Source organism: Myotis myotis, unplaced genomic scaffold (genome assembly GCF_014108235.1).
Source record: "Myotis myotis isolate mMyoMyo1 unplaced genomic scaffold, mMyoMyo1.p scaffold_m19_p_11, whole genome shotgun sequence".
Classification (NCBI taxonomy): Eukaryota; Metazoa; Chordata; class Mammalia; order Chiroptera; family Vespertilionidae; genus Myotis; species Myotis myotis.
Window position 1 is genome coordinate 20,119,761 of NW_023416315.1, and position 24,405 is coordinate 20,144,165.

Here is a 24,405-nt window from a genome sequence, read left to right on the forward strand (position 1 = left end):
CCACCTGGGAACTTTAGAAAATACTGATGTCTGCTCACCCCATACCAATAGATTTGGAAGCTCTGGGATTTAGGCCGAGGCAATAGTTTTTTTGTTTGTTTCTTTGTGTTTTAAAGCTCTCTAGGCTATTTTAATGGGAGGCCGAGGTTGAGAGCCACAAGTTCGTGTGTAGCACACCGTGGCTTCTAGAAGCTCAGGTGCCCCTTAGGGAGGACGTGTGTGTGTGTGTGTGTGTGTGTGCGCGCGTGTGTGTGTGTGTGTGTGTGTTGAGGTGGGGGTGCTGGATGTCCACTGGATGGGTGGACTCACTGTATTTTACCTCCTGGAGGCTAGAATAATCCCACTCAGATCCCATTGTTTCTCCCTGTCTAGTATTTCTACTGCATGAATACAAGTGGAAGGTGGTCCTGGTGAGTGGTATTGAATAGCAACTTAGAGGATCTAAGCGGAGATAAAAATCACTTCTTCAAACAAAAGAGGCACAGTTGGAGCTGGTTGTATTTATTCAGCACCAGAGAGTTTAGAGTATTGTGCCATGACTTATTTTTTTCATCAGGGCCTCAGGCAAGCCTGTGAGGTGGGCTTTATTGTCATTTGATGAATGGGGAAACTGAGGGCCAGAACCCCCCAGGACCCCACAGCTATTATGTGGTCAAGGTGACCAGAACCTGTCTGGCTCTCAATTCCAGGGCTCACTCCGCTTCCTTGCAGCAGCTTTGAAAGGCTGTCTTTGATTTTAATTTTTCTTTCTTCAATGTATATACGTTAAGCTCCTCATTCCCTTGAATTTTTTATGCACATTCGCAACACTTGAGGCAAGAGGACTAAGTAGTGAAAAATTGACTAGAGCCCTAACCGGTTTGGCTCAGTGGATAGAGCGTCGGCCTGCGGACTGAAGGGTCCCAGGTTTGATTCGATCAAGGGCATGTACCTTGGTTGTGGGCACATCCCCAGTAGTGGGTGTGCAGGAGGCAGCTGATCGATGTTTCTCTCTCATCGATGTTTCTAACTCTCTATCCCTCTCCCTTCCTCTCTGTAAAAAAAATCAATAAAATATATTTAAAAAATTGACTAGAGAAGATGTCAGCCAACGGAGCAAGAAAAAGCACCCACTTCTACTCTCTCCTGTAGAGATGGTTTACCTTAAAAGCATCTATAACTTCCTGATATTTCTCTATTATAATAATAGCTAACATTTGCAGAACCCGTGCTATATGCCCCCCACTGGGCTTCCTGAAAATCAACTTATTTAGTCCTCCCAACAACTAAGTGGTATAGGTACTATGATTGATCTCCATTTTACAGGTGGGGAAACTGAGGTCCAGAGAGCTTAGGTAACCTGCCTAAAGTCATACAACTTGTGGATAGCAAAGTCCAGATTTGAATCCAGTTTAGGGCCAGAGCTCCCAGACTTATCCATTATACTGTGCTGACTCTTGGAACTATACCCTGCCGATCTGACTCTGGGCTCCTACCATTTTTACCTATTTCCTTAGTGATAACCACAGTTTATACTGGCTGTGCCTTTATCATGCGTTAGGTGTCGTTCCATGGGCTTCATAAATAGTATCCCATTTAATTCCTTGATGCTAGAGAGGAGACCCCAGAGGTAACCCCTTGTAGGGTGGCTATTCTTCCTATCCCCTCTTTCAGCAAGGCCTCCTTGGGCCCTTTCCAAAGCTCTGCACCCAACTTCTCGTGACTGAAGAAGAGCAATCCCTCTAGCCCCTCTGTCCGCAAGGCTAGAGCTTGGTATGATCAGCTCTTCCTCCAGGTTCTCCACCAGGCATCCCAGAACACCTCCTCTTGAGTTAGTCTTGCCTTCTGCCCACAGTCTTCTCACATCATCCATGTTTGGAGCCAATCCTCTCAGACCTCCTCGTCAAGTGCCGATTTGTCTCTAGGGCTGAGCTAAGTAAGAGGAGGCAGCATTTCATTCTGGGCGGAAGCAACAGGATCTTTGTTTGCCCAGCCTGGCCGACCGGACATCAAATGAGCCATGTCGTCACAGAAGGGCTCACTGTCACCTCCCGGTCTGAGTCTGGTGGAGGCCCCGGAGCTGCTTCTAGATGGCTCTGGAGGAGTCACTGGCGCAGGCAGCGTCTGTACCCACTGCTCCTACACCCAGTCCTTTTTCTTGAGCATTTCCCTGGCATTTCCTTTTGTCTTTAGCATTGTTCCCAGGCTCTTGGGTAACTGGACCCTCCTGTGCCTTCAGGTCTTACTTAGCTCAACATTCAGGTTCTCACTGAGTCCTTCCCTGATCACCATGTCTAAAGGCAGCCCCTCTTTCTCAGCCGTCACTCTCTTAACATCACCCTTAGTAGTACTTCCTTTTCATTCTCCTTAATCATCACATTTCTGTATTGACTTACACGTTGTCTATATTCCCCATGAAAATGTAAGCTCGAAGAGGACAAGGAGTTTTCTTCTTTCCTCGCCTTCTGCTGTGTACCTTCTTGCATACTTCCCGACCCACAGGAGGTGCTCAGCAGGTGTGGGCTGAATGAAAGAACTAATGACTCCTCTGTCTTTGAGAGTGATGACATTGACACTACTGCAGCATCCCAACCCCGCCAGGGACCTTTTCTTATTTACGTCCCCGGCATCTCCTACATACATCCGTCTGATGTTTAGGGTTTTGTTACCGTTTGCATGGGCTGAATGCTTCTCAGTTTCCTTGTGTTGAATGAAGTTGCTGTTGTCCCTGGGGACACCTTCTGAGTGAATAAGATCAGAAAGACAATTTGGCGACACCTTCTGAGTGAATAAAATCAGAAAGGCCAGTGAAGGGGGCAGACTGTTACTGAGAACGATGGATTCTTTGTGCCTCTTTGGGAATATGTTGGTCAAATGGAAGAGTCCCTCGAAAGTTTAAACAGCTGAAACACTGTAACCGTGTCCCAGGCAGTGTGCTGGGTACCTAGGGACATACAAAGGTACAGCTTCTGCATTCAATGGATTTTCTGACTATTTCTGACTATTGGCGAGAATTCAGACAATGGCGTAAGATAGACCCCAGGATATGAGGCAAATACTATTTCAAAACTACAAAATAGGGGGAGTACTTCACTTATAGTGGAGAGGGTCATTGGGGTCTGGGAGGTCGTCATGAGGTGTAATCCAGGCTGGGAAAGACTGAAGATTTGCCTACATTTGCTTGTGTGTATTGCATAGCCTCAGTGCTCTGTGTGGTTACTGCCTCTCTGTCCCTCCAGGTAGATTCGGAGACTGCGCCAGTGGTTCTCTGGCTGCAGGGTGGGCCGGGAAGCTCATCCATGTTTGGACTCTTTGTGGAACATGGACCTTATATTGTCACCAAAAACCTGACCCGTAAGTATTGCTTGCACCCTACTTTCCTGTGGAGAACTCTTTGTCTGAACCTTATATCTACTCTAGAAGTAATTTAGAGTGTGCACTGAACCCCTAGGAGGAGCTTAACAGTTCCAGATTATAAAAACAGTGTCTGCCCGAGAAGGAGGGGCCAGCAGGGTGAGCCTGCCCGCTGGGCTGCTTTCTCCCTTGAAATTTGGGTGAAAGGTTCTAAGCTATTTTCCTGCAGTCTGCTGCTAACTCAAGCAGTCTGGGCCTATGAAAACAGGTGGTATTTATTACCACTTGGGCAAGCTCTTTTGCATGGTCCTAATGGGTGGAATTATATCCCTAATTATTCATAGGAACTGCACACTGTCCGGTTCAGTCACATAAGTGATCGGATATCTTAGAAGCAGGATACTGTGGGTGGAGACTGGAATGAAGGAAGAAGTGGGGGAGGAGCCACTTTGGCTGTAACCCAAGTGAACCTCCATCTATTTTGGGGGTTGGGGTGGGGGAGGGGGTGTTTACTTTCCCTGGGTTAGAATCTGGAGGGTGACCCAGCTTGTGACTCAGCAGAAAAGTGTGTGCCAACTCTGTTGAGGTTGCTCTCTTAGGCGTTAGGTGGGAGGAAGGGGATCGGGAGGACGGAACATGAGGACGATCCCTTGGGTGGGAGAGATGGGTGTACTGCATAGTTGGTTGATGGGTGTTCTACATGAACCAAGTAGCACAGGGGTTTGTTTTATTTTAAAATATATATATATATTTCAGAGAAGAAGGGAGAGGGAGAGAGAGAAACATCAATGATGAGAGAGAATCATTGATTGGCTACCTCCCCCATGACCCCTACTGGGGATTGAGCCCACAACCCAATCATGTGCCCTGACTGGGAATCAAACAGTGACCTCCTGGTTCATAGGTTGATGCTCAACTACTGAGTCACACCAGCTGGGCAGTTGCACAGAGTTTTGTTCCCAAATTGCATCTTAGATGTAGAGACCCTCTGGGTTGGGGCAAGTAAAGGAGAGGAGAGGAGAAGGGCCTGGTGTCTGTTCCCACTGTGAGAAGACACAGCAGTTAGAGGGACACCATGTTGACGTGGTGGGGAGAGGTGGGGAGAGGTGGGCATGCTGGGCTCTGGACCAAATCTGAGCCTTCAGTAGGGTGTTCGGTTCATGACCCTTTCACTCACCTGGTCTCTGTTTCCCCAGTGCGCGCCCGAGACTTCCCTTGGACCAGCACCCTGTCCATGCTGTACATCGATAATCCGGTGAGTACAGGCGGCCAGTGACAGGGCAACCTGGGCCTCTCGTCTTTCTCCTTTTGATTCCGTACATTTAAGAAATAGGGGGAAAAGGAAATAGAGATTTAGTTTTGTTCATTTTAAAGTAAAATTTAATCTATTAAAACTATTTTTTTTAGATTTTGTTTTTCTTATGGATGATTGCATCCGAGTTTGGGGATTTTGGTTGGTGCTTTCTCTCCATCCCTCATTTTCGATCTTATGAAATGCCCTGTTCATTGAATGCCATCATCCAGGATGAGGGATTCATTTCTTTCCACTGATAATGCGACTTCCCAATGTCATGGTTATTATATGGTGGCAGGACTCCTAATCTTTCCAATGGAATTCTAGACATAAAAAGTCAAAACTGGCCTCCTTCACCGTCACAGCAGCAGAATGCCTCTTCTCAGCACAGGAAGCCACTTATTCTTGGGAAGTTCTTCTGAACCCGAGTCCAATAAGCTGCAGAGCAGGAGCATGACTTTGGGACCAGCTTCTGCAGATGTTTGCCCCTCATTTCTCCAACCCCTCTCCCTTCCCAGATGGTTCAAAGGGAAAACTGGGAGGAGCGTTCTTGTCCCCGCTCTTACCCATCAACCATTCTCTTTCCTGGTCAGTAACTGCATATTTAAATAAATGTTGAATTAAATGTCTCATTCCCTTGGGTGTTTCAGGGGAGAAAATATTTATATCTGGTGGGTGCTGCCTTTCTTAGACAAATTATTTATGCAAAATAAGTAGTAGCTTCTTTTAGTTACAACTCAGTTGTCTATGAACTTCTAGGTAGAAGGAAACATGAGTGTAAAACGAAATGTTAATTGTTTTAAAACCTCTTGCCTACTGAAGGTGAAAGGGATTAGGGGCCATATTTTTCACACGATCTGGTACCTCCAGCCTGGAGAGTTCCTTCCTGGCAGGACAGCAATGCACCCTCCCGGTTTCAGAGAGGAGACAGCTTTGGGTCTTTGACACTGTAGCAGGGGCCAAGAAAAGGTGAATTCCTCGGCCTTAAATCAACATCTGGCAGGGTCCCCACTGCGGAATCAGGACAGCTGGACCACTGACCTAGGGCAGAGTTTTATGCTGATGCTTTGTATTCGGGCTCGGAGGGGGGAAGGGAAGTAGGTGGAATGTCGCATCCTCCTGTGAGGATGACTAAGTGCACATGGCACAAAGCCGAGGCCAGAGGCTTGGCTCTTGGAACAGGTCTATTTCCTTCCCATGTGGTGTTTCCCTCTGCGGGGCACAAAGCGCATACTTCTCTGTGGCTCTACCTGCTCATTATCTCCCCTTCAGGTGGGCACAGGTTTCAGCTTTACTGATGACTCCCAGGGATATGCAGTCACCGAGGATGATGTGGCTAGAGACTTATTCAGGTAAGAGGCCCTGGCTCTCTCTTCAGACTCAACACTTTTCTCTCTCAGTAGGAAAGTGCTTATAGTAGTAGAAGTATTACCGATTGGTCCTCCTAGTGTAATTCCCAAAGGCATTTTAAGACACACACCGTCTACTTTCCACTTCGTTGCGTTATCACTGATAATTGTAAAAGTGGCCAGCAGAGAAAGTAACAAGGAGGGGGAAGAGCTTAAGACATAATTATGATTTGGTAAAATATATCCTTTAAAAAACAATGGAAGCAGGGCAGGTTATTCAACCAAACGTGATTGTCAGACCTTTGGCCAGGTGCCTCAGAGGGTTCTGTTGACCGCGTAAGAGGAACTTGGCATTTCCAGGAAGCAGCATCTCAGATGTCTGTTTTTCTTTCAGGGTCCCCCCCCCTTTTTTTTAAATATATTTTATTGATTTTTTTACAGAGAGGAAGGGAGAGGGATAGAGAGTTAGAAACATCGATGAGAGAGAAACATCGATCAGCTGCCTCCTGCACACCTCCTACTGGGGATGTGCTCGCAACCAAGGTACATGCCCTTGACCGGAAATGAACCTGGGACCTTCCGGTCTGAAGGCCAACACTCTATGCACTGAGCCAAACCGGTTAGGGCCCAGGGTTCCCCCTTTTGTGGCCTTCAGGGCAGTTTTTCATTCTCTTGCTTCTTCTCATGACTCTTCAGGCTAAAAGCTCAGCTCGATAGCTAGTCTCTTCCCTTCCCCTTCATCTTACAAAATTACTACTTTAGTAAAAAAAATTGAAGGAAAATGGAAAGTTGCAAGCTTGATCAAACAGTATACATATAATTTCTTCCTTTCTTTTCCCTACATGACTATAGCTATTTTTAGTATGTATATGTTTTTTTAAAAGTAAGTGACCTTTCATATTTGTGCACATTTTTCCAGCCTGTAACTTATTACTAGAGACCAAGTCCTGAGTTCTTTCCAATCACTAGGCCACCACTCTTTGTAATAATTCACTCCAAGAACCCCAGTGGCCAGAAAGAGTTAACCAGCTCCTCTACCCCAACCTCCCCCAAACACTCACTCTGCTAATTACTTGGTGAGGGAACCGCAACCAGGTCCAAAAGTGAAAATGAATCCAATAGAGTGAGAGGTTTTTCATCGGACAAAAGCTTTCCTTTCTATTCTTTGTGCCCAAGCAAGTGGTGGTATGGGGATGGAGGTGGGGGGTGGGGGTGGGGGGGCAGGAACTTTGTGCCTTTCTCCCAGAGACATCACTCTCTCCTCTGCTTTCTGACCCAGAAAAGAATATGGCTGTCGTCTCCTACACTTCATTTGCCACATGTCCCATTATTTAAACACTTCCATTCAGTTTCTGGGGAGAATGCATAGGACCCCACCCTTACGTTTCCAGATACAGTGGATCCTGGGAGCAGGTTGGGCAGATCCTGGCAGAGGTCCCTGCCCCTTCCCCCTTGGTCTGATTTATTCCCCCCAACTCCCCCTGCACAGACATAGTCCCGCTGTCCTTATAAGTGTGCTCAAGTGCCATGTCTTTCTCATTTAGTACTGACTGTGGGCTCTCTTTTGGGTTAAATCCAAACCAGCTTAGTTGTTTAACTAGCAAACACCCGGAGGGCGGAGGTTCTGCATTAAAGAAACACATCAATCCCCTCTAAGCCAGGGGGTTGCAACCCTGCCATTCCTTTTCTGTCTCTCCTTCCCCTCCCCCCAGGATGGTCCCAGCTTCCAGTTGAGCCTCCGTGTGGATATTTACTGCGGACATGTGGTACATCTCCTCTTGCATGACATGTAAAGGGAACCTATTTCAAAGCATGCATTGTTTATAGCTGTTTGAGTTCTTTTCGCTTTAGGCTCTTAGAACTGGAAAATAGCTAATCAAGGGTCGTGCAGAAAACTGACTTCAGCTGTTCCCTTCCCAGTTTACACTATTTGTTTCTTCTCTCCTGCTCCCCAGATGGGCGGTCGGCATGAAAAGGTCGCTTTGAAACCTGTAAGTGGGCTACTGCAGGTTTAGAAAGTAAACCTTTCTCCTTCTCCCTTTGAAAACCACCTTTCTTCTGAAAATCCCATTTCTTTGGACTATTACTAGTGCCCGGCTATAAGGAGAAGCCTCCTCAAGGGGCATCTGACATTCCCATTCAGGCTGCTTTTCTGTGTTTGGAAATGAAACGTTTTCACTACCAGATGCTTAAATGTCCTTCTCCTTTGTTTCTTTTCTTCGGACTTGAATTGTGCTATTGAGCCACAGTGCCTCTCTGGTTTAGAAAATAAAATAAATGTGCCAAAGAATAAGAACTTGACTATCTTTGACTTGGAGTATACCAACTGGTGCCCGTCTCCTTCTACCGCAATTGACCGATGGCCCGTTCCTGGTGCTGGGGCCGCAGAGTCAGCAAGCCCACAGCCCCTGCTCTCGCGATGCGCCCCATGCTACTTACTCACAGTCACATGGACATGGTACTACCATTCTACTCCACATGCCGGAGTGCATGGGAAATGATATCTGTTGCTACACCAAGCCTCACACAGTGTGACTATGAGATAGTCATGTGTTCAATGAGAACGTGGCCCGGTCCTCACAGGTTGGAGGAGACCATGGCCCAGCCGCTCCAGAGGTGGAAGGAATGGACGCAGAGGGTGGGTCCCATCTGTGGCAACAGCACAAAACCACCAGGATTCTTCTTGCTCAGCCTGTTTTGTGAAAGCATCAGTGACTAAAGATGCTCCTTGTTTGGTGTGTGCTATTATGGAGCTTTTACTTAGATTCTTTTGACCTCAATCCTCCTGAACGTCTTGTATTTATTGTGCCTCTGACACCGTCAGACCTGACCAGTCCCAGTGCTGTCTTCGATCTCTTGAGCATTGTCATTTTCACACACCTTCTTGCACCCGAACTCATCTTCCCATTTTGGGTCCGAGGAGTATTTTCTGCTAGTCATTCTCTCTTACAAGCTCTGTCTCTTCCTGTTGTCTTTCAGTGCACCTTTCCTCCACCTGGTAGCTTTTGACTTAAATTCTAATTATTAGAGAAGGTCTTGGCTCAAAGCCAGCAAGGTTGCCAAGTAGAATCGCCTGGAAGAGGCATGTTTCCTGGTGCCTAAACACATGCATGGAGTGAGTGCACACACGTGCACACACACACACACACACATACATGCATGTGTGTACATTATGTATTACATATTTTTGCAATTCCGCTTCTAAAATTTGGAATTTTGTGTGGCCATAATTCTAGGTTATGTTTTTAGGCAAACCATCATGTAACAAGAAGAATTCTTGAGTAAAACACAGTTAAATGAGCAAATGCCTATGTAAATCTAACTCACTAAATTTACCTTTTTTATTTTTCACTCCCATTTAAGAAAGACCCTCCCAGAGCTTGCTATTATTAGCCTTTTTGTTGTTGTTGTTCTGATCTTACTGTTACGTTAAAAATCTATGATAACTTCCTCAAGCGGGGTCTTGCTTTGGACACTTCACCTACAGAATCCTGGCATCCTTCGAGCTAGAAGCAACTAAGATTGCCAGATAAAGGGCAGAATGCCCAGTTAAATTTGAATTTTAGATAAACAATGAATACTTTTTAAACCTAAGTATGTCCCATGCAATATTTGGGACACACTTATGCAAAAACCTTATTTGTTGCTTATCTAAAATTCTAATTTAATTGGGCACCTTGTATTTTTATTTGCTAAATCTGGCAACCCTCACAACTCAACAACAAATTCTCCAGGCAAATAAGCTTTAACCTAAGGCATATGGCTAAATTGAAATTTACTAAATTAAATTATCTAGTATTGCCTTTTCCCAATTAGCAGGAAGAGTGAAAGGAACGTCACTTTTAGCCTAAAGGTTAGAGAGGGAAAGGAGGAGGATCAACTCCTATTTTTATCTGTGCTCTAAAAGCAGCTTATTGTCAGCACTAACATGGAAGCTGCTTTATAAAGCAGCTTCCAAGATTTAGTTTCTATAAATAATAAATAGAGAAATACGCTGAAAGTCTACGGCAGTGTGTAACGGTGGATTTTTATGGAGCCTTTGAAAAGTAAGTATAGCCAGCATCATGGTGATTGTAATGACCCAGTTGTGCCTCTCTGTAACCCTGGAACTTCCTCCTCCTCCTGATTTTGCAGGGCGTCCTGCCTTTCATCTTTCCTGGGTGGTTCATGGCTTTAAGTCCCTCAGCAGGAAGCTGGAACAAAACCCTGCCTGGCTACTCAGGCATTGCAAGCTGGGTGAAAACAGTCATAGAGCGTCTGAGTTTCACACGGTTTTGTTTCCCTGAGTCTATTTATGCCTGTTGCAGCATAACTCACCCAAGTGGCTTTGCCATTCTTTAGTAAATATGATTTTTTGGAGCCTAGAGGCCATTGTACATTTCCTTCCATATCTGTGGCCTTTCAGTGATTTTCTTTAGAATGCGTCATTTCACGTCTTTTCTGTGTTTTTGTTATTAAAAACACTGAAATTCTGGGAGGCCCATTAGAAATGTTCAGGGTTGCCCACAGGGAGAGGGAGGTAAGCGCTAGAGGTTCCCATTACCTCACCACAAACCTGGGTTAATGAGGTCACAAGGTTTGCAGAACTGCCTCCAAGAATTGCTAAGTAGAAGGTGAAAGCCTGGATCACTTGGCTCAAGGTAAATGATCCAAGTTGGTAACCCAGAGATTTGCAAACGTGCCCAGAGTGTGGACGTCCACTTGTCTCAACTTCTAAGCATCACAAAGTAAGACCACAAGTATTTTCTAACCATCAAGTGTGGAGTGTTATGCACATGAGACATTGAAAACGATGCCTGCAGGAGCTTACACCATAACGGTATCCTGTCTTAAATGTGAAACCTATTGTGCAAGGCTTGGATTGGGTAGCATGAAGCCTTTCCGACTCCATATGATTTTTCTTACTGTTTTTTTGCAGTGCACTAGTCCAGTTCTTCCAGTTGTTTCCTGAATACCAAGAGAATGACTTTTATGCCACTGGAGAGGTGAGTTGAAGTCATGGTTTCTTGTGGTCTTCCAAGAGGACTGAAATATATTAGCGGATAGCATCTGTCAGTCTTCTAAGGGGATCTTTCACTCCTATTCTTTTCAATATTTTACATTTTAAAACATCACTGTGGGCTCATAGGTTGTAATTTCTGTTTGATGTTTTAACATTTCTTGCCATCGTTATTGCTTTTGATGCTCACATTGTCCCACATTTGATCAACGGGAGCCCCTCTGTCTGGTTCCTGTGTCCTTTTGACAGATCCCCATTAGTCTTTGAGCATATCTGTGCTTTTGGCACAAATATATTTCTAGGATTATCTTGTGCTTTCCCTGCCCAAGCCCTGGAACCAGTCATTTCTTCAAGGCATCTTGGTTCCTTTTAATGGGAAATGGTATTTAGAAACCAAGACCCGAGTACTAATGTGCTCATTACTACTGGGATGCAGTTTCTTCTAGGTTTGGTCCGTGGACAGGGATAGGAGGCAAAATGGTACAAAGTCATCCATCGTTCTAATTCAACGTCACAAGCTTCTTCCCTCCCCGCATCCTGTATTTGTGTGCTCCGTTTTTCACATTGAAGGCCAGGGTTCCCAACAGCATCCGTGTATTTACTCTTTTGCTCAATCCTACAACATGTGCAAAATGGTTTCACAATTGCTGCATCAGTACCACTACAACAAGAAACCCCCAAGTTACTGTCAATATTTTTGCTATAATTATTTTTATCATTAGATTATTATTTCACCACAGGTTGCCACAGGTTTTTTTTTAAAAAAAGTACTATGTTTAAAGGTTATAAGAACTGATTCTATTTTTAGGGTGATATGTTACAATTGAATATACAGGCTCCCGTGCATATATTGGTTTCAATTTTGGGATTTGCTTTTTTCATTCATTTAAATTTAAGGTTATTTCAAAAATGTATAGCAGCCAGTATTTTGAGACCACAAAAATTTCTAGGTGCTAGTTGTGGACAAAACAGAAAAAAATACTCTGCCTTTATACATCCTCAGAGGAGAAGACAGTAATAAATAAAAAAGAAATATGCACTGTGCATTCATGAAATGATAGATGTCATGAGGAGGAAAGAACAAGGTTATGGTTAGAGAGTGATGGAGGTACTACTTAGGATAAAGTGGTCAGAGAAAGACTCTCTGGTAAGGAGACAATTGAGTGAGTCCTGAGTGATGTCGTGGGGTTGGCTGTAGTACCTGGAAGAAAAGCTTTCCTGGAAGGAGGAATAGCAAATGCAAACACTCTGAGGTGGGGACAGGCTTGCTGTGCTCAAGGGAAAGCACAGAGCCACTGAGGAAGGAGCCAAGATGGGAAGGGCAGGCAGGTCATGTGGGGCCCTGATGCCCATGGTAGAGTTTCAATTTCATTCTAAGTGTATTGGGAAATCATTGCAGGGTGCAGTGAAAGAGTAGTTAGAATCAAATGCAATACAACACACATATATTGAGTATCTACTATATCAGAGGTATTGGATAAGTGTTGGAAATTTAGTGATTACTACGACATTGACTCCATTCTTTATCTGAAAGTAACAATTTAAGCACAATACAGAATGAAAAGTGCAATCAGAGAAGCAGCCATAAGGACAAGTAGCACGGGAGAGTGCAAATAGCTACCTCTCAATATGGGATCATCAGAAAAGGCCAGGCAGAGGAGCCAAAAGTTAAACTGGATTTTGGAAGATGAATAGGGGTACATTACTCAAGGCCCTTTTGCTTGCAAGTGACAGAAACCCTATTCAAGGTGGCTTAAGGCAGACTGGGTTGATTGACATCAGGAATGGCTGGAGATGGGTGCTCAAACATAGTCATCGGGATCTTGTCTTTCATTCTCTCTCAATCTATTCACTTGGCTTTGCACTTCACTGGTTTTATTCTCGGGTAAGTTCTTTCCACCCGTGCCCTTGCCCCTCCACCCCTTCCAGCACTCTGGTATAGCCTACCAGCTCAACTTCTCTTTCCCAGTAATTCCACCCATATTCCTGAATCTCATATGAGCCATTTGGATCCCATGCCCATTCTAAAACTAATAACTGGTATTAGAGGATAGAATTTCAAACTGGCCAGAGTGGTACCTGAGGCCCACTCCAAAGCCCTGGGAGGGATCATAGTGGGGCCCTCACCTTCTGAACTGCAGGGCCTGGGAGATGAGTGGTCTCCACAGGACGATCCAAGTGATGATACCTGAGGAAGGGCTGGAAGGATTCTGGGCCAGCACAAACCACAGATGTCCACTCCAAGGGACTCAACGTGAAAAATAGTCTTTGTTTTCCAAAGGAATCGCTAGTTAATGGAACTGGGAGCTCCCTCCTCTTCAGCCTGCGTTCCTCTAAGGCGTTCGGAAAGGACATTCTGACTGCTTATTTTTTAAAGCTAAAAAGCTAATTACCCCGTTGGGATTATTTGAGATCTCTACCAATAATTCCCTGCTATTCCTTGCCTTTTAACCTACTTCAAAGGCAGGTTGGGGAAAAGGGCAGGAAGAGACCCTCCCATCATTCTTGGTAGCAAACTTGGAGAATGCCCAGTCTCCCCCGCCCACAGAAGAGCCATAGGCCTAGCGTGTAATCCCTTGTCTTGCAAATGATGTGAGGATGTTGTTAACTATGAGGTTGAACTTTTCAGCAAAGCTGCCAAATTCCGGATGGAAAATTTGCCTATTTCATGTCTGCCTGGTGGTTCCCACGCATGTAATTTCCGATGTGCGTAGGAAAGGGCCATTTTATTTTTACGCGCTTTGCTGCCAGGACGGATACGTTTAAGGAAGCCTGGGCCTTCCAAGTGATGAAGGGAGATGTGAGCCAGGGCAGGCAGCATCTGGGCTAGAGAGGCAGTGCCAGGCAGCATCTTCATAAGGGCTCCACGGGACACGTCAAATCTGGGGGCATGTCTCCTAGAAGGAAGACCGCTAAATAAAGCCTGGATGGTTTATTGTCACTAGAAAGCTATGTTTCTGCAGTCTGGTTTGCTCCATCTGGTCTTCTGTTTCAAGGCAGGATGGAGAAGTGGAAGGCACTCGGTAAATAAGCAGGAGCCCCTGGAGTCCTTGCTGGCCTTGCCTCTCTCTGGATGATTCCAAACATGTTCTTTACTGTCTGCAGCCTTCTGCTTCTCATCTTCCCATCAGAGGGGTGGTTTTGTAAACTAGATCACCTCCAGGGGTAGTTCGCTTTACCAGAAATCCAACTGTAGTTACCACATGTACTCTTAAAGCATCTGTGGGCCATTGCAGTTTTAATATAATACCACCCACCCTTCCTGTCTCCACCACCAAAAAGAAGAAGAAGAAGAAGAAGAAGAAGAAGAAGAAGAAGAAGAAGAAGAAGAAGAAGAAGAAGAAGAAGAAGAAGAAATTTCAAGAAGAGGAAATTCTTTTTCCTTCTGAACTCTTAATTTCCTCACAGACTTAGGCAGATTGAACAATTAATGCCACTCAATTTGTAGAATCGTCCTTGAAAAATAAATAGGTAAACTTAGAGAGGGTTTTCTGCTTCTCGGTGCAAATATCCTGGACCTAAATGTCCTTGACCTACGTGTGCTGTGGATGAGGGTAGCCTGACGCTCCAAGGGTCTGGAGCAGCTGTTTTGTGCCCCAACTTTGGTGCAAGGAAGTCTGGAAGCAATAATAGTACCTACTGCATAGGGTTGTTTTAAACGTTTAATTAGATAATCCTCCTCAAATATTTAGCAGAGTGACTGGCTGTGGTGAGTGCCCAACACATGATGACTATTATTACTTCTCATGTTGAAAAGCTGCATTAATATATATATTTGAAGCCATAATATATTAAGGCTTCAAAGCACATGGCTTAATGCGCGTGGACAGGAGCTGGGCGTTTAGAAAGCTCTGCTCACCTGGTTGGGGATGTGGTGTTGTCTCCCCTGTCATCTTGACACCATCTTTAAAAGAAGTGGTTGCTTCATCAAGGGATGACAGTGCAGCTTAGAAGCGGATACTAGACATTTCGGAAAGCAGATGCGTCGGAAGCAACCCCAGGCTCCTTGTCGCTGCGCGTGGACCATGGCGAGACCAGGAGGCTCAGTGCGGCCCACAGTCAGCGCGATGAGGAAGGACTGCTTTCTCTCCATTTCTGCCCGGAACACCAACTGGAATTAATTTGCTCTAAAGAGAGAAAAATGTGTCTGTAAATCACCCTCCTCCAGGCATGAACAAAAAAGGACTTCAAAGAGGAGAAACAAGCTGCGTTTAATTCACATCATTAACTTGCTTTCTAAGTGTTATTCTTTCTGAGCCAGCGACTATTGGAGAGGTGCCTCTTGTTCTTGAGGTGCAGGCCCACTTAGCCTCCTCTCCAGGGAACACGGGCCCAGCGAGACCTTAAACCAAATCGGCCCTCCATTGTCCTCGGAGCATGTGGCTTTCTGTCGACCCCGTGAAAGATCCAGCACTTACGATGGCAGCGGCAGTGAGTGGATGGATGGGAGCTCTTTCAAAGGCACAGGGCGCCTGGTGGAAACTCTGGCTGCTCTTCCGATCAGCGGAAGGGGCCTCCGCTCCTTAGAAGCCGTTTTGCAACCATGGCTAATTTCAGGGCCCAATAAAGGCAAAACTTGGAAGCTATTTAAAAATTAGTGAGCTTAATAGGATACTTTATCTTCATTTGCATGAGCGAAGTCCTGCTGGCATCAGGGAGTCTGACAACCTTGATTGAAAGCATCATGGTTCACTGGGTTGGGAGTAGCAGGAGGGGTAGGCTCCCTGTAGGCCCGAGCCATGTTTGTTTAATTTGTTTCATATAATACTGAGCACATTACTTTTTTAAATATATTTTTATTGATTTCAGAGAGAGATGGCAACATCAATGATGAGAGAGAAACATTGATTGGCGTGGCATCCTGCATACTCCTACTGGGGATCAAGTCTGCAACCCGGGCATGTGCCCTGACAGGAATTGAACCGTGACCTCCTGGTTCATAGGTCGATGCTCAACCACTGAGCCACACCGTCCGGGCCTGAGCACATTACTTAATGAATGTTAGAGAGTGGCTTCTCCCAAGGCTGTTACTAGATGAAATGAAAATATCGGTGGTATTTCTCTCCAGCTTCCTTTCATCACCCTTTCATGGCCCTTCTCTCCCTGTACTTCCCAGGCCTGGGGGCCCTCCTTCCTACATCCTTACTTCCCAGGGCTATCCCGTGCCCCCACTCACTCTCAGCCTTCCTTTCCTTGGCTATATTGTGCTCAGATTCTGTTTTCCAACACTTCCTTCATCTCCGTCATCACCTCTATTCTGACTTGTTATCAGCTCACTATCCATTAGAGAGGATCTGAAAAATTAAACTTATTCCCAATAGGCTTGTATTTGACTAGAGCAGTGGTCGCCAACCTTTCGGACCTCATGGACCACCAGGGGTCCTCAGACCACCGGTTGGTGACCGCTGGACTAGAGTACAGAGCCTAGGCCATAAAAAGATATTTGTAATGGGGAATTTCAAGCAGGGACATACAGTTGTGGGGTGACATCTAACGTGTGTGGGATGGGAGAACTATTCTAGCAGTGGACCTGTCCTCATTCTATGTAAAATACACCATTACACCTACACCATTCTCCCATCACCTCAGGCTGTGATCATCGAATATGGTAGCTAGAAGGGGGCCTTCAAGGGTTCACTTGTTTTATTTGTAGGATTATTTGAGGATATTTATTGAGAGTGGATCATATGACAGGCACAATGCTAAGCACTGTTTCATGGATTACCTTGCTTCATCCTCACAGCTACCTTATGAAGCTTACACTGTTATTGTCATTCTCATTTTACAGATGAGATGACTAAGGCTCAGAGAGGTTAGGCCTTACTAAGGTCTCCCAGCCAGACTCCAGAGCTGGCTAAAGATTGTTACCCTGCTTGTGGAGATGCAATCTGGAGCCTGGGTGCTCTCTCTCTGAAACTGCACTGTCTTTGGGACCTGCCTCTTCCCATAAAACAGACCCACTTTCTGTAGAAGGGAGTCAAACATCCTTTCCATATTTTGTGCCGAATCTTTCAACCTAACACAAATGGAAGAGACATAGCTTCTTGGATATGTCTGTCTTTCTGGCCAAGACTTAGTTTTAATCATAAAGACTTGGCTTTGATCACGAAGTTTTATGGAGTAAATGGAAGTTTCAAGTGATGTAAAGGCTTGACGTCCTCAGAATGCAATTATTTCCAAAAGCTTGGAACTTGCTAAATTTTATTAGATAACATTCAAGCTGCTTTAACTCTGAGGCTCATGACAAATGTCTCTTTTCAGTTATGTTCATTTGACTTGCCAATATTTTCTTTTAGAATTGGGAATGGATTGGTGGCTATTTAATGCATTTAATATTAGAAAATTTAAACTTTAAACTGCAACCTGAAAAACTGAACAGGGACATATGGAACTGTTTGCAAATTAGGCCTGAGGCTTTTGGATAGCAGCATATCTGAGTGGAATCAATGCATGTTTACTGATTCCTTAGTTCCATAGAAAAGAAGGTGAGTAAATCGGAAGTCATTATAAGCTTTGTTTGAGGTTGCCCACCGTGCTGCCACACAGATAGTGCTTGATTCGATGGTGGAGACAGGAAATGCTAAGTTTATATATTATGCAGCTTCAACCTTCTGATTTTATCTGTGGTTAGCAAACAAAGGCCTCAATTTGTTGACCATGGCCTGATGTTCATATTGTTTAAAAGTCAAATTATCTGTGGTCTCTTTAAACATAAGGATTTATTCATCTGGTTGAGTCACCTGGCTGCAAGCTGGGTTTCTGCAAAACCGACACAAGATCACTTGCAGGGGAAGGGGAGGGCAGGTGAATCTTTTTCACCTATGCTTGTTGTCATTGATGGGATTTTTTTTTTTAAGAAGCATCCTCTTGCCCAGCCAGTGTGGCTCAGTAGTTGAGCCTTGACCTATGAACCAGGAGGTCACTGTTCAGTTCCCTGGTCAGGGCACATGCCTGGGGTTGTGGGCTAGATCCCCAGGAGGGGGCATGTAGGAGGCAGCCAATCAAAGATTCTCTCTCATCATTGATATTTCTCTCTCTCCCTCTCCCTTCCTCTGTGAAATCAATTTAAAAAGAAAACAGAATGAAAAGAAGCATCCTCTCAGTCTATAATAATAAAAGCATAATATGCTCATTGGATCGGATGTCCTTCCTGCTGAAGCCGGGGCTGCGAATGCCTGCCGGTTGTTGGAGGGAAGCCAGCCAGGGTCCTGGGTGCCAGAGGGAAGCCTGTGCCGGCAGCCAGGGAAAGAAAGGCCTACTCTTGCATGAATTTCGTGCATCAGGCCTCTAGTATGAAGCAAGAATATATCATTTGGAAGGCAGCACATCTTTTTGCATAAATTTATGTAGCTAAAAGTTGGATACAGATCAAAATGTTTGCCTTATGCCTACTCCTATAGATTCTGAGCTTCTTTTCAAGCTCATGTTCCAGAGCAATAGATGTTTAGATAAAGTCATATCCTTGTTAGAAGCCATGTTTTTTCTTTTAATTGCAGCAGTGCGGTCATGAAATTGGATGACGCATGGTCTAGAAATGTCTAGGAAGTTGTAGAGATTACCACAATACTGAAGTTTCAGCTTTCCCCATTCATTAATTTTCTGAAGTGGCCCTTTTAAGGCCCCACCTCTTCTCTCCTCAGAGAAAATAATGGCCCCGTGAAATTAGATTCTACCCCAAGGCTGGATGAAGTCAAGGTCGCCCTTGCTTAATCCTGTCCTCTTGGCTGCTGCTTCCTGTGTTACTCCATTAGGTTTTGTGGTTTGCAATCTGTGTATACAATTCTCTTCAAGGCATATTCCCTTATTCCCTCTGATTGTCCCCATGAGTGGGTGTGGCTCCACCATAGTCTGTGTTTGGGGACAGCTAGAGGACACGGCACTGGTGTGACTCTCTCCAGAAGGGCAGCCCACCTTGTCTCCTCCTGGGGAATGGAGAAGTTCTTATCAACCCCAAGGGACTTCTTCAAAGAGACTTTCATTTCAGCTGGAGTGCCTGGGGGTGTGGGGGTATGGGTGTGGAATAGGCAGAAGGGTATAGAATGACCCTGACCTTCCTCAACATACCAGGGCTGAGGTTGACAACTCCCCCTTTTCCACTGGCCAAGCAGAGGGTAGGAAGTAGGGGCTGTGGACAGCGACACTGTGTGTGTCCGGGTTGCAGTGTGTCTCATTTCAAAGGCCATTGCTCATTATCACCCATAAAGTTGCATGCTTCACCATAAAATGCATACTTAGAAGCAAGGCAGAGAATGAAAACGTATTAACTGCATTTTTTTTTTTTAACAACTGAACTTGAGTAAGAAATGTAGACCACTGAGAGAAGCTTAAACAATAGTAACTGCTAACACATGTGAAATTTCTGTAAGAGGACATTGTTTCCATTATAGTATTATTCTCTGACACGATTTTTTTTTCCTTCAGGAGGAGCTGATTAAAGCTTGATTTTAGATATGAAATATTTTTTCCTCCTTTAAAAGTCACCGGGTGCAGGGATGGTGTAAGTCTGCTACGAATATTGTTGAAACATGTAAGAAGGGAGAGATTCAGACGGAATACACAGTTACAAGTTTTTTTTAAAGCCCAATTTCATTGTGCTTTTACACATCTGGATAATTAACCAAGCATTACATTCTCCCCAGACTATTTTTACAAGTACAATGTGCTCTTAATGTGATTTCCATTAGGCTGTTCCAAACATCATTTAAGAACTCAGAAAGATCGCAGACCAAGATTCAAAAGCACTGCTCCCCGGTGCTGTGGAGACCTTGTTCTCTCCTGGGGGACATAAAAGACAGAGCTGAATGCTGAGATCCTGCTGATGTAACAAGGGAGACTGGGGGCTCACTGCTGCTTTAAGTTCCAGCCAATACCAGCAGATGCAGACACACCCCGGTACCTCTGGTCCTTGTCAGAGATGAGCTCTATGAGCTCCCCAAGAACTGTGCTGGGAATCACACCTTGAGACATCTTTCAATATCAGAAAGGAATACGAAGGGCAGACGAAGATCCTGATGTGTTGATGGCCAGCCTCCTTTGAATTATTGTGTCAAGTACATATGTTTCTGTGGCTGAGTTACCCATCTGAAGGTCACTGCTGAATTCTAAACTAATATGTGCCCAGATACTTTCTGGTCTCGCCTTTCTGCTTTCCTTTTATAATCGCTTTGATGCTGTTCTGAGCCTTTATGAGGCCAGGGTCTAACCCATTGGTGGAAGGTTAGTGTGAATTCACAGACTTTAGGAGCCCCCGTGGCCAGCTGCTGCCCACATTGGTGAACGCCAGCGAGAGATCAGAGAAACCGCAGGGCCAGTCGCTGTGCTGGTTTGTTGCCTTTGTCCTTGTAATGGGCAGAACTCAGAACAAAAGAAGCAAGAGTTCATAAAATCACAGGATCCCAAGTACAAGTCCTGAGGGGCTATTTAGCCTGCCTCTGATCCAGCAGACAGCTATACCTAAATTTTCCCTCCCAAATAAGGGGTTCTGTTCTATTTAAAACATATATATATCCAGGAAAGGGAACACTGGGCAAAATAAAACAGGATTTACGGTCTGGTTGCCTTTTTGTGGGCTCATGGTGATCAGAGAATCGTTAAATTGAGAAATAAATATTTGAGGAAGAATAAACAAGTCTTATCTTGTAAAAAAATAAATAAAAAGAAGAAACGTGTCAACAGGAGAGCCAAAATAATTGCAATTTCACTATACTGTTCCAGTCTGTTTTCCATAAAATGATCCTGTAATTGTCTTCTGTGTGACAGCCGGAGTCACTCCGCCAGTGGGATGATTAATGGGGACGGCAGTGAAGGATTTGTCACACTGACACGGGCAGGGAAGTGTGGGATAGTCATTAGGAAGGAAAAACGAGGTAGACACCATCATGGTTAGGTTAGCAAATGTGACTGAACATTGAGGAATCCGTTTTGGACGTTGTTACAGAACTACCCACCTCACTTCTCGTTTTCCAGCAGTGGCCAGCTTAGCAGGCATGTCGTGGATAAACCCAAGGTTGAGCCCCCACTTGGGGGACCAGAGACCCATAATCTATTCCAGGTCCGTGGCCTGAAAGATGATTTGATGTGAGAAATGGGGGGGGGGGGGGGGGGCGTGGAGGCAGCCAAGCCTGGATAGAATTCCAGCCAGGCATGTGACGGCAATGCACAGGCCCTTGTTTCCATCATTCTAAAATATAGGAAGATAAGGTTAACCTTATTTGGCTTAAATTAAAGTAAGTGGAAAAGCCTAGTTTTTAATAGATGCTCAGAAATGGAGTGGGTGTTTGTTCTTAATTTCCTGCCTGGATGTATCCCAGATACTCATGATGGTCACAAGGGGGGAGGTGCCCTAAAATTCTTCCTGCTTTAGCCTACGTTTGTCATCACTACCTGTTTACAAGTTAAAATACATACCCTTCCCTCTCAGGAGGAGAGGTGTTTTATTGCCGGGTTTTATAATGGGACAGCAGTCAACCCCTCTGAGCCTCAGTGTCCACATTTTGCAATGGGAACAGTGCTATGTCCAGCATATGATTATGGTCTGAAATGAGAGCGCCCAGTCTTTGAACTACCGGCCCTCGGGGAGCCTTGGAAATGCTGTGAAGGGTCTGCAGACTCAGATGTACCCACATAATACCTCTAGTCTACTGTGAACATATATGCATTGCTGTTCTTCAAATGCATTAGGTTAATTCAAGATTCTTTCAACAACTGTTTATTGAGCACTAACAAATAAACAGCAGCAGGCCCAGGGGATACACTGAGAAACAAGCAGACTGATATCCCTGTATTCACTGATCTTTTATTTAGTCTGGGTGGGGGAATAACAATTCAAGATAAATAAGTAAAAGAGTGTTAGCGAGTGATAAGGAATAAGATCAAAAAGGAGAGAAGGGGACTCGAAAAGGGAAAAAAAAAGGTGTGACAATATATATATATATATATATATATATATATATATATATATACACACGCACGCACAGATATATTGATTTCAGAGAGGAAGGGAGAATGAGAGAGAGAAACATCAATGATGAGAGAGAATCATCCATCAGCTGTCTTCTGCATGCCCCCTACTGGGATCGAGCCCCCAGCCCCAGCATGTGCCATGAGCCAGAATCAAACCATGACCTGGTTCATAGCTTGATGCTCAACCACTGAGCCACACTAGCCAGGCGAAAAGGAGGTATGACAATTTTAGATAGGGTGGCCAGGGAAGGCATCCCTTAGAAGGCCTCACTGAAGGAAGTAAGGGAATTAAGCATGTGGATATATCTGGAAGACCATTCCTGGTGGCAGGAACTGCTACTGCAAAGGCCACGAGGGAGAAGCAGTGAGGATCACAGTGATGATTGTGGTCCCACACGGGCTGGAGAGGAATGAGGGTGGAAGGGATAATGTTAGTGAACTGACCAGACCATGTCAGCCCTTATGTCTCAGGAAAAACCCTTTGCTCTTCCTCTGAGGGAAGTGGGAAGTCCTTGGGTTTGAGCAGAAGCGTGACATGATCTGCTTTATCCAGACCACTGTCCTGACAGTAGCCTGGACAAGGGGAAGGGTGAGAGCAGGGGCCAGGTAGGAGGCTACTGCAACAGTCCAGGTGAGAGATGGTCTACCTGGAACAAAGCGGTGAAGCAGGGGTGTGAGAAGACATGTCAATGATAGACTTCCATGGGGCATCAGAGAGCTGAAGAACGGCATCACTTTTTGGTCTAAGCAGTGAGAAGGTCAGAGTTCATGTGAATGGAAAGGGAGGCTGCAAGGAGGGCTTGGGAAGGAGCTGCATTCTGAACAGATGAAGTTTAGTATTATACATGCAAGTGGAAATGTCAAGAAGGCAACGTTTGGAAAAAAATCCAAGTTGGTTTTAAACTATTACTGAACTCATAGTAGCCTTTTCAGCATACTCTTAAAAGCAGCACTATTATTATGTTTGTGTCCAAAAAATATTTTGAAACTGAAAAAGAACCTTATACTGGAAAAGGTTGGCTACAGAGGAGCGTTCAAGTGACAATTTTAGTGGCCAATAAGTAGTATTTCCCTTTTCCTCTTCCTTTAGCACATGCTGATGTCAAAACTTGTGTCATTATACGGATGTTGAGATCTTAATTCTGGCCTTGAGATTTTTTTTTAAAATAAACTTTTTAATGGAACTTTCTTGTAAGAAAAGTCCTATGGACCAGAATTGTGTTCACTGGTTCATTTTTCTGTACTGTTTTGGAAGAAAATGAAAATGCTCACTTATTCCATGTCCATGCGTTATCTTTGTGTGCTCCTAATCTGTGGCTTGCGTGTACTGGGTGCAACTTGGGATGACAAAAGGAGCAAGAGACAGTGCTCTCAGCTATTGTGGAATTTGCAATGTGAGGCTAAGAAATTCTTGGTGTGTCTCAGGTGGAGATACTGCTGTGATTGTTATTGAATGAGCTTAAACACGTAATTTTATCCGCATACATTTCTGATGGTTCATTTTAACATCTACCGTTCTCAGTCTTATGCAGGCAAGTACGTGCCGGCCATCGCACACTATATCCACATGCTCAACCCCATCCTGTCGGTGAAGATCAACCTGAAAGGAATCGCTATTGGAGATGCATATTTCGATCCTGAATCAGTAGGTGTCTGCTTTTCCTTTCCGTTTTGTTCCTTGAGGAGAATAAACTCCCTTTAATTCGATGGAGGCTCCTCTTACCTTAGAAATCAAACCTGATAAAGAGAAATACAGTTGTGCAGTTGATGTCTAATAATTTCAATCCTCTAAATTTCCCCAAATGCTTTAAGGTGTAGGGGTGTGTGTGTATGTGTGTGTGTGTGTGTGTGTGTGTGTGGTGTGTGTGCATGTGTGTTACATGTGTGTTGTATATGTTTGTGTGTTGTGTGTGTTTGTAAAGTTGTGTTATGTATTTGTGTATTGTGTGGGCATGTTTGTGTGTTTGTACCGTATGTGTATGTGTGTGGCATGTGTTGTATGTTTGTATATGTTTGATGTGTGGTATGTGTTTGTATTTGTACTGTGTGATGTTGGTATGTGGTGTGATGTGTGGTATGTGGGGGGTGTGTGTGTGTGTGTGTGTGTGTGTGTGTGATTGTCTTGCTTGGCTAATTCTAGCCCAAGGTGGACAAATTACAAAGGGCTATTTCACCAAGCACATGGGCTTCCCTAACTTCTTCCACGCCCTGTGGCTCTTGTGTTTGTCTCTTTTCTCCTCAGATCATAGGGGGCTATGCATCATTCCTGTACCAAATTGGCTTGTTGGATGAGAGGCAGAGAAAGTACTTCCAGAAGCTGAGCGAGACGTGCGTGAAATACATCAAGGAGGAGAAGTGGTTTCAAGCCTTTGAAGTGAGTCCTGGGGCCCACGTGGCCGGAGCAATGAGAACCATCTGAGGGGGTGCCGGAAGCACCACAGTGCTCAGGCTGTTTGTTGTTGTTAGAG

The 24,405-nt window shown here is 44.8% G+C and overlaps 1 protein-coding gene across 1 annotated transcript in view; it reads left to right on the forward strand.

Moving 5' to 3' along the window:
• The window catches only part of CPVL (carboxypeptidase vitellogenic like), a 103,130-nt gene that overhangs the window by 35,832 nt on the left and 42,893 nt on the right, over positions 1-24,405 (forward strand). The window contains exons 4-9 of the mRNA XM_036327747.1: positions 3,219-3,333; positions 4,530-4,588; positions 5,900-5,979; positions 10,895-10,961; positions 23,460-23,582; positions 24,180-24,311. Coding sequence (XP_036183640.1) covers positions 3,219-3,333; positions 4,530-4,588; positions 5,900-5,979; positions 10,895-10,961; positions 23,460-23,582; positions 24,180-24,311 — 576 coding nt within the window. The remainder of the gene's footprint in view (positions 1-3,218; positions 3,334-4,529; positions 4,589-5,899; positions 5,980-10,894; positions 10,962-23,459; positions 23,583-24,179; positions 24,312-24,405) is intronic.